The sequence below is a fragment of the Salvia splendens genome, chromosome 2, assembly GCF_004379255.2.
Source record: "Salvia splendens isolate huo1 chromosome 2, SspV2, whole genome shotgun sequence".
Taxonomy (NCBI): domain Eukaryota; kingdom Viridiplantae; phylum Streptophyta; class Magnoliopsida; order Lamiales; family Lamiaceae; genus Salvia; species Salvia splendens.
In genome coordinates, this window is record NC_056033.1 from 622427 (window position 1) to 631787 (window position 9361).

The 9361-nt window shown below is 38.6% G+C and overlaps 1 protein-coding gene across 3 annotated transcripts; it reads right to left on the reverse strand.

Annotated features, from left to right (window-relative positions):
- Window positions 1-406: 406 nt before the first annotated feature.
- LOC121781538 (BEL1-like homeodomain protein 8) lies at window positions 407-6381 on the reverse strand. Of its 3 annotated transcripts, none has more exons than XM_042179274.1 (5): window positions 6229-6381; window positions 2648-3589; window positions 1291-1616; window positions 1154-1214; window positions 407-1076 (listed from the first exon to the last, which is right to left on the reverse strand). In XM_042179274.1, exons 2-5 carry the CDS (start codon window positions 3536-3538, stop codon window positions 630-632), a joined length of 1725 nt encoding a protein of 574 aa, XP_042035208.1. In that variant the 5' UTR covers window positions 3539-3589; window positions 6229-6381; the 3' UTR covers window positions 407-629. The 3 variants fall into 3 exon arrangements, with proteins under 3 accessions (XP_042035208.1, XP_042035204.1, XP_042035201.1); XM_042179270.1 differs by having other exon boundaries at window positions 2648-3601; XM_042179267.1 differs by lacking the exon at window positions 6229-6381 and having other exon boundaries at window positions 2648-3944.
- Between the last annotated feature and the right edge of the window lie 2980 nt (window positions 6382-9361).

Here is a 9361-nt window from a genome sequence, read left to right on the forward strand (position 1 = left end):
TTTTAATACAAATACTATAATTAATGAATTTACACTACTGGTAATCTCGCCCAATTTTTCAATTTTTATACTACTAATTATTAGTAAAAGATTAATTTGCAGTATGTTTAACAACATACTCCGTTCGTCACCCAAATTTTATCATAGTTTGACTGGGCAAGAGTTTTAAGAAATGCAATGAAAAGTGGGTTGAAAAAGTTAGTAGGTTGTGAGTCCTACTTTTAAAGTATTAGTTTTATAATAAAATAGGAGTGGGAATAATTTAATGGAAAATGGTAAAAAATGAAATGTGACAAATTTTATGGGACGGACGGAAATGGTAAAACGTGACAAAATTTTAGGGACGGATGGAGTACTATAAATTCAGCGTTTAATCTCAAATAGTAGTAGTATAAAAAAGATTACGGAAACGACAAAAACAATTTTCGTAAAATAGAAAACGATGGTAATACAAAAATATGTCACAGATCTGTTGAAATGTTAACTTAATCTTATTTATGTAGAATTATGAGATGTATTTGCTTTTGCAACTTCTCATTTTCCTAAACCTTCTTTCACAATCTTAATTTGTGATTTGAAATAGTAATTTATTTCTACCTTAATTTTCTCCAAAGTCTACATCAAAATCATCAGCCAACAAAGTCTCCAATAATCTGACCTCCATAATGCCTCATATGCCTCTCCCGACCGCCCTCGGGGCTTTGTCGGAGACCCAAAGTCAGCGACACCGACCCGACACCATTCCGGTGGGAAGGCACGAACCCCATCAACGACCCATCAACACTTCCCGGGACATGGTACTCGATTCTTGAACGCTTTTCTTGACTCCACATGCTCGCCTTCGACCTATCCCCCTCCTGCTCGGAAGGGTCAAAACCCGAGCATTCGACCTTCTTGTCCGGGATGGCACGCATTCTCAGCTGGCTACTTTCCCGGGCTTCATCGCAATCTTCAACCACAGTTTTGCCATCACTACCGTTACCAGCATTATCAGAAGCTTTGGTTTCGAGCATGTGTATCTCTTCGACCATCGGCTTCCATACACGAACACGTGCATTTATAAACCAATTTGATACCTGAATTCAGGATTGTATGTTACAAACAGAGCATTGTATTACTACTAAAGATGCAAAAGAGAAAGAAATAAGAAGACCTGGTTTCGAGTTAGGCCGGTCTGCGTGGCCAGCGTATGCTTGTCTGTGTCTGTAGGATAACTTCACATATATAAACACTCAAATTAGTAAAATGAAATTTGATATGTTTGATGAATTTATACATATAGGGCCTTACGGATGAAGAAAATGGTCGAACAACCAGGCGCGCAAAACAGAGACAGCACGTTCCGGGAGGCCTCGCTGAGGCCTCCAGGAATGCTGGCCTTCAAGACCCTTTCTATGTTCGAAAAACTTCAAGACCGAAGCATTGGCAGACGCAGAGGCGTTTTTAATGCTATTGAGCTGGTCCGTTATCGCGTTCTTCAACAACCGGAAATGCTTGGTGATCATCGTTAGGGCTAGCGAAGCGTAAGGAGTTGCGGAACTGAGGCTGGCTACTGATTCAAACGATGTAACCACCATCTGAATCTGCTGTTGGTATTGTTTGTACCTTTTGCAAACCTTGTAACAAATGGAAGGAATGAAAACTATTTGTCACTTGCAATAATTAGGAAAGGGTGAAAAATAAAGTGTGTATCAACCTCAGTTAAGAAAAAATGTTACACAACCACTAGAACAATAGGCCAAAGTATGTTCAAATTAACATTTGCCAGCTGCTGGCAATTAATAGCCTAAAATTGGACCTAATTAATCAACATACTATTTGAGGGTGGGGGAGAAGACAAGACAACTAAATGTCTCATCATATGAAAAGGTTCTTACATTTGAACATGGACAAGTCACATGCATGTCACAGTTTGAGTAATAAAATTTGTGTCCCACATATTCTTCTGCATGCATATTGGGATATCTTTTGCCTTGTGCGTTGTCATGTTTTTACCTAACTAAGGTCTAATTAATGACGTTTATTAACTCTAGAGAGAAGCAAGAAAATGGAGATTCAATGTATGTGATGTGAAAATAGAGATAGTTTTTGAAGGGTATACAGTATAATAAACTAAAAAACATACTCCGATAAAACTAAAAGAATGTAAAAGGACAATAATGAAACATTTCTTTTTCTTATCATACAAGTGAAATAATTGAACTAACCCCAAAATTGACATAGACACATCATCATAAGAAGCAAAACATGTAAGAACATAAATTTGGAAAATTTTCAAATTTAGTACTTCTGCAAAGTGGCTCACAACATGCTAAGTTTGAAGAAAATATTCCCACTTTTCTTGACACCAGCTAGTAATGTTTTTTTTTTATGAATTATTGTTTTAAGCATCCATATTATCTCTTTATTTAGTCCAAGCCAACCATAGTAAGTCATTCTCACTTTTGGGATTGATGGTTTTCTTAGCAATAAAGCATAACCACTTGCATCTTTGAGACATAAAGTCTTGATTATATACCTAACAATAATGAACAATTATTATTGGCTTCAAAAAGTGATCACAAGCACAAGCAATTGTAATAGTAACAAAACTATCCACCTAAGACCCAATTAAAAAGAAATATTAATATGTGCTAGGGATACCAACCTCATCCTGCATAATCAAGAGCTTCGCCTTCCTCTGAAGATTCTCCGGCCGATGAGACTCCGACGAGCTGCTCATACCCTTGGCCTCCCAACTCGTATCACGAGAATCATTATTAGTAGCACCTTCACCGAAAACCCTAGCCTCGTCAAAAATACCATCGGAAACATCACAAATTTCGACATCTTTAGGCCCCGAAATGGAGCAGAACTCCTCCAACATCTGCTGCGCCGGCCTTAGAAACCTTGAGTTTCGGAGAATTGTTGCGTATCCGGTGAATGGCCCCAACGGACCGGGGTTCCGATGAGTCCCCAATACTCTACTCCCGGTCGACATATTTTGATTCGGAGATACCAACTCCGGCCTCCAAGCTGTCGAATCTTGGACATTAGTCTGAATATCACGAACTTTCAGCGGAGGAACGGATGAAAGCGACAACGAGAGCGCTTGAGTGATTGAGTGTTCTCTCAAATTGACCTCGCCCCTCCATTGACCGCAGCCATCGCTTATGGAGCCGGATTGATTCTTCATCCGCAGTTGTTCGGGGAGAAGCGGAAGAGAGGCGAATTCGAGGCCTTGCAACTCATTCTGGTAGAGCGAGGAAGCGCCATCCAATGCTGAAATAGGGTATGAATTGTAAATGGAATCGGTGGCGATGCCTTTCCATGAGGTGAAGTAATGTGCATCGGAAGAAGGGGTAATCTTGTCGGGTTCCATAGCGGAGAAGTTGATCATCTGATCGGAGGAGAGTTCGGAAGGATCGTAGCAAATGCTCCCGTTTCGGGAGTTTGATACATCTTGCGGGAAATTGTTGACATAAAAATCTTGGTGAATTCTGAGCTTGTCTCGGCGGCTTTGGTGTGCGATGTGGAGTTCAGGGCTGTAGATGTTCATATCCACCAACGATTCTTCGGAATAAGATTATTTCATGGCTGCGGATGAATCCTGCATGTGAAGCTCAGATGAAGAAGAAGAAGTGATGAGTTTATATATATAGAGAGAGAGAGAGGGGGGAAAAGTAATATAAGACAAATGAAATGTGGACAAAAGATAATACAGTGAATAGACTTGGAAATCACTGTTGAATCATGTGGCTCAAACTTGAAGTTAAGACAGAAAAACCAACCAAATTCAGCCGACCAAAACAGCAATGAATTGAAAGATGAGGCCCAAATCAATGGATTAAATAGTAAGTACTGTATGATTACCAAAAAAAGGGCCAAACCCTAGATTTCAAGATTTGAATTTTCAGACTCTTCTCTCAATAAAAGATGTAAACAACTGTTGCAGTGGACTATGCACTAATGCCATCCACAACGTTGTTCCTATACCGTTCCTTAAACCACTATTTGAGGGCCCCACTGTACTTTTTTACTTCATTCCTTAACTAAGGAACGGAACCTGCAACCCTCCGTTCCTTAACCGTTCCTTAAATTACTATTCATTCAATTTCATTTTTTTTTTATTTCCAACCCAATTCAATTTAAATAAACACACTTTAAAAAACAAACACACTTTATTAAAAAAACACACAACATTAACTTAAACGTAAAAAAATAAAAAGCACACAATTAAAATCCTAAAAAAATAAAAGTACACAATTTTAATAATTTCATCCGCCAAAATTTGCCCAAATGTGCTCAATTAGATCATGTTGGAGTTGGGTGTGGGCACTAGAGTCGCGTGTCCTTGCACGAATAGATAACCGTTCTTGTATAGACGGATGCGCTCCACTTCGAGGCGGACTACTTGCGGTTGAGCTTCCGGGGGATTCGTCGTCGAACCAATTTCCCGCCTCGGGTCCTTCGTCTTGGACAATCATGTTGTGCAAGATTATGCACGTATACATGATGTCGACCATGTTTTCCATGAACCACGTACGAGCCGGGGCTTTGATGATGTTGAAGCGCGCTTGGAGAACCCCGAACGCCCTCTCCACATCCTTGCGAGCAGCCTCCTGCTTCTGCGCAAAAAGAGTCTGCTTTGGGTTCGCAGACCCACTGCACGTCTTCACGAAGGTAGGCCACTTCGGGTAGATGCCATCGGCGAGATAGTACCACATTTTATAAAGCCGGTTGTTGGCGACGAAGTTGATGGACGACGCTTTACCATCCAAAACTTCGGTCAAGAGGTCGGACTGGTGGAGCACGTTTACGTCGTTGTTCGACCCGGGGACCCCGAAGTACGCGTGCCAGATCCAAAGGCGGTAGTCGGCAACGGCCTCAAGTATAACGGTTGGGTGGGTGCCTTTGTGGCCGCTCGTGTAGGACCTCTTCCACGCCACCGGGCAATTCTTCCATTGCCAGTGCATGCAATCGACGCTGCCGAGCATCCCGGGGAATCCGTGCACTGTTTCGTGAAGGTTGAGCAGGAACTGACAATCGGTCGTGCTTGGCCTTCGGAGAAATTCGTCGGTGAAGGCTGCCCGGACGCCTTGGCAGAATTTGAGCAAGCACATTCGCCCAGTGCTGTCTCCGATGTGGAGGTATTCGTCGAACATGTCGGTCGTTTGTCCTGTCGCAAGCTGGCGGATTGCTGCAGTACATTTCTGCAGCGTCGTGTGGCTGGGACGGCCGACCGCGTCGAACCCTTCCTGGAAGAACTCTTCCCGGGCTGCCAAAGTATTCGCGATGTGGAGAAATAACGGTTTCCCCATGCGGAAACGGCGACGGAAGTACGTATCTCCCCAAACCGGGTTATCGCAGAAGTAGTCGCGTACTAACCTTGCGGCGGCTTCCTCCCGGTTACGATGGATGTACGTACGGGAGCGTTGTTGGGGTGGCGCGGCTTCTTCCGCCTCCCGTCGTCGATCTTCTTCAAGTGATTGTTCCAATATTTGACGCATTTGTTCATAAGGATCCATTAGTTTGATTAAATTTGGGAGAAGGAAAATATAGTTGATTTGAGATGAAAATTGGAGTGGAAATAGAGAGGAATAGTTGTGTGTTTGTGATTGAAATGAGTATGAAATAGGAGTATTTATAGAGTAAATAAATAAAATAAAAATAAAAAAAAATAAAAAACGGATATAAAAAAACGGTCTCATTACCGTTGCAAAAATTTTTTTTTTTTTTATTAAATTCGAATTTTTTTAAAAAAAATTAATTATTGCGTCACCGGACGAAGCCCACTCGCGGGGCAGCGAGTGGGCTGCACGCGTCGAATGGGAGGCCGCCACGTCGCCTCGGCGCGTGGCGGAACGTTCCGTTCCGCGTTCCTCCGGAACGGAACGCGGCACGGCATAGGAACGGCGACGGAACGCACCCCGCAACGCGTGCCGCCGCGGAACCGTTCCGCCGGAACGGCATAGGAACCGCAACGGCACAGCGTTGCGGGTGCCCTAAACCCCAACCCCAGATTCATGAAAAATCATGGACAGACTTGCTTAAAAAAACAAGAATAGAAACAAAAACAGTAGATTCCTGAATCTGCATGTATAATTAAATCTTCGGAAATCCATCATCGAATTTGGCAACAACATAGACAATTAAAAGATACTCCTACATAGATTACGAAGATGGAAGAGATGAGCTAAAAAAGGGTTTGACGAAACGAGATACATATATAGATATTTATATTGGTACCTGCTTCAATCAATCCAAATCGAAAAGGTGAGCGCGTGGATTTTCCGATGGATTTTCCGGCGAAGATTCCAAGTAAGAGTTGTTTGTATGTGTAGAGAGAGCTGAGCTAGCTGTATGAGTTGAAGGGAAGGACAATGATTGCTGCGAGATTTAATGTCTCGCTTTTTAACACACTACACTAGCAGATATAGACTTTCAAAGTACGCCTAATAAATTATTTCTAAAAATAATTAACTGTAACTATATGATCAAATTTATTTTATTTTATACATTCATTAACCAAATTAGTACTCCGTATTGAATTAGTCTGAATATAAATTATTACAGGATAATAAAAAAATTTAAACTTCATTAATTTGTTATTCAAAATTTGAAAGAGAATTTTGCCAACATTATGATTTTCTATGTAATAACCTATTATACGCATGGATCTTTCTCATCAGTAATACTACTTGCTTTTATTATAAATATGTGGTTTAATGGTGTGAAGCGAATGGAATTTAACGTGGCGTCGCCGTTAATTAGAGTTGACGGCTAATATACTAGACAGTTAACTGTTTGAATTGGGCAGATATCTATCAAATTTGAATCCATCATCGAGCTTCAAACGGGACCTACTCCTACTGTCGATTTGAAAAGGGTCAGGGAGACTTGTAGGATCGCCCCCTAGTCCCTAATTGTTGGGTCCCGGTGGTGCACACCCGAACTCCACATTAGTATGATATTGTCCGCTTTGGGCAAAGCCCTCTCGGTTTTGCTCTTGGGATACTCCCAAAAAGCCTCATACTAATGGAGTTGGGGTAGCCCATTTATATGCTTGCAACTCTTGTCCATTCTCCGATGTGTGATATGGTTTGCTCTACCACACTAATGAAGTGTTTAACTTATTCTCGGAGGAGGGTATTTATTGATTTTTTTTTAAATACAGGCATTAATTTTTTAATATTGTAGCTAATAATATGAAACTGTCGTACTACTACAAGTAATATAAAACTTGGCAAATTTAGTGGAAATTTGAGCTAGTAAGAACTGGGCGACGACATGTGACAAGTCAAATTGCAAATTCTAAGTAAAAGTTGGAAAATTGCAAAATAATTGAAGTTGCATTGTTAAAGATTCAAGAGTTGTATCTTTATAGTAGGTAATAGTTGTCACAGTTTTGATGCGTTTATAAATAGCGTCGTGCAAATATCTGCGATAGCTGAATGACATATCCATGCAAAAACAATAATCAACATCGAAAGTTTGACAAAATCCTTAATTATGAAGGATATTAATGAAAATTTAATGAAAACATCAATGACATTGACCAAAACACGAATGACTTTTTGTGTTTAAGGTAGAACGTGCGTGCTATTAATTACTATTTTACTACCATTTTTATATTATTTAATTCATTTAAAGTAAATTACTGGAAAATTATACACATCGCTTTATTTCTAGTCAGTCCCCCCAACTTTCAAATTAGCTGATTTATTTCTAATGCAATAATTTAATCTATTTTAGTTCTTGAAATAAACAAATTCAAAACATCAAAAACTTCTGTTAAATCATTCTGCATCGCCGAGTTAAACTTCTGTTAGTATAACATTTCAAAATGCAAAACAACTAAAATCAAACTTAATAGGAGTAATACGTTGATGTGCATTTTTGTAATAAAAAAAATGTGTTAGAGAAAGGAACTATGCGAATTTTGCCAATAAAAGTAATCTTAGTTGGGAAACACAGCATGAAAATTAATGAATAGGGGTGGGTCATGAGTCATGATCATCACTTCCATAAATTCAAGTCACGATTTATTCGTGACAATCATTATTAGATTTCGGCCCTAACTTCCTATTCTAACTTCGGACATTCATTATTTTATTTTATTTTATTTTTTTATCATCGTCAAATTTAAATTCACTTACTCCAAATCAAGTTTATCTCAATCTTTTATATGTATACTCAATCAAGTTTATCTCATGGGCGGACGCAGTAAAGGGAAGGGGAGGGCTTAAGCCGTTCCCCAAATTCTTATTTTTATGTTTTCTCTACTTCTAAAATTTGCAATTATTTTTAACATGGTCATTAGCCCTCACCAAATTTAGGTTATTGAAGAGTAAATCATCAGAAATTGAGTAAGAAGAAGGGTTGAACTGAATATTTGCTGCGATAGAAAGAAAGAACAAAGGCAGTTGTGTCTTGTTGAGGAAGAGACTTAATTTTAAAAAATTAAAATATAATATTATTTTATTAATAAAGCACCGACTGTATTAAATGATTTCACTTATTAGCTTATTATTTTAAATTAAAAGTCCAACCGAAAATTCAAATGTATTTTTAATAAAACTGATGCTTTAAAAAGTTCATCGTATTAAATTCATCTTTTTATTTAGGAGTGCACACTAATTTATGGAAACATTTTCTATTTCACTCTTACTTTTATAATTTATGAGTTTTATTATTTATTACTCTCTTCGTCCAATTTTAAGAGTTTCAGTCACTTTTACGCACTCGTTTTACAAAAATGATAATCCTCTCAACATTATTTTCTCTCGTACTTTACCATTTTTCCACTTTAATTATTTATTGTCGTTTTTTATAAAATGAGTGCGCAAAAGTGACCGGAAACAGAGGGAGTATATTATTTTATATTTTTCTCATTCTCTTACTTTATTAATTATGTATTAAAATTTATGCCGTTCTCGAATTGCCTATTTTATTATGGATGGAGAGAATATAGTATAGCCCCTACTATCAAAAATTTCTGCGTCCGCCCCTGGTTTATCTCAATCAAGTGTCAAAAAGATGCACACACAGGGGAACATCATCTTATTTTTGTGCCCTAATTAATTATATACTGTGTATTTGTGTACAATTTAATTAAGATAATAACGACAACGTATACTGCAAAAAAAATTTATATTAGCAAACTTTAAAATTTTGAAGGATGATTTATTCAGTTTAATTAGATTCTATTTTCTTTTTAATAATAATATTGATTTTGAAGTGGTGATGTACTGATGTGGTGGTGGTTAAGAATAAGATTGTCATCTTAGCCATAATGGCGTGGCAAGATAAGCTAGATACGTATTAGTCACCAGATTGCAGGCGTCACACACAGTATTCTCAATTGGTAGGCAATATAATA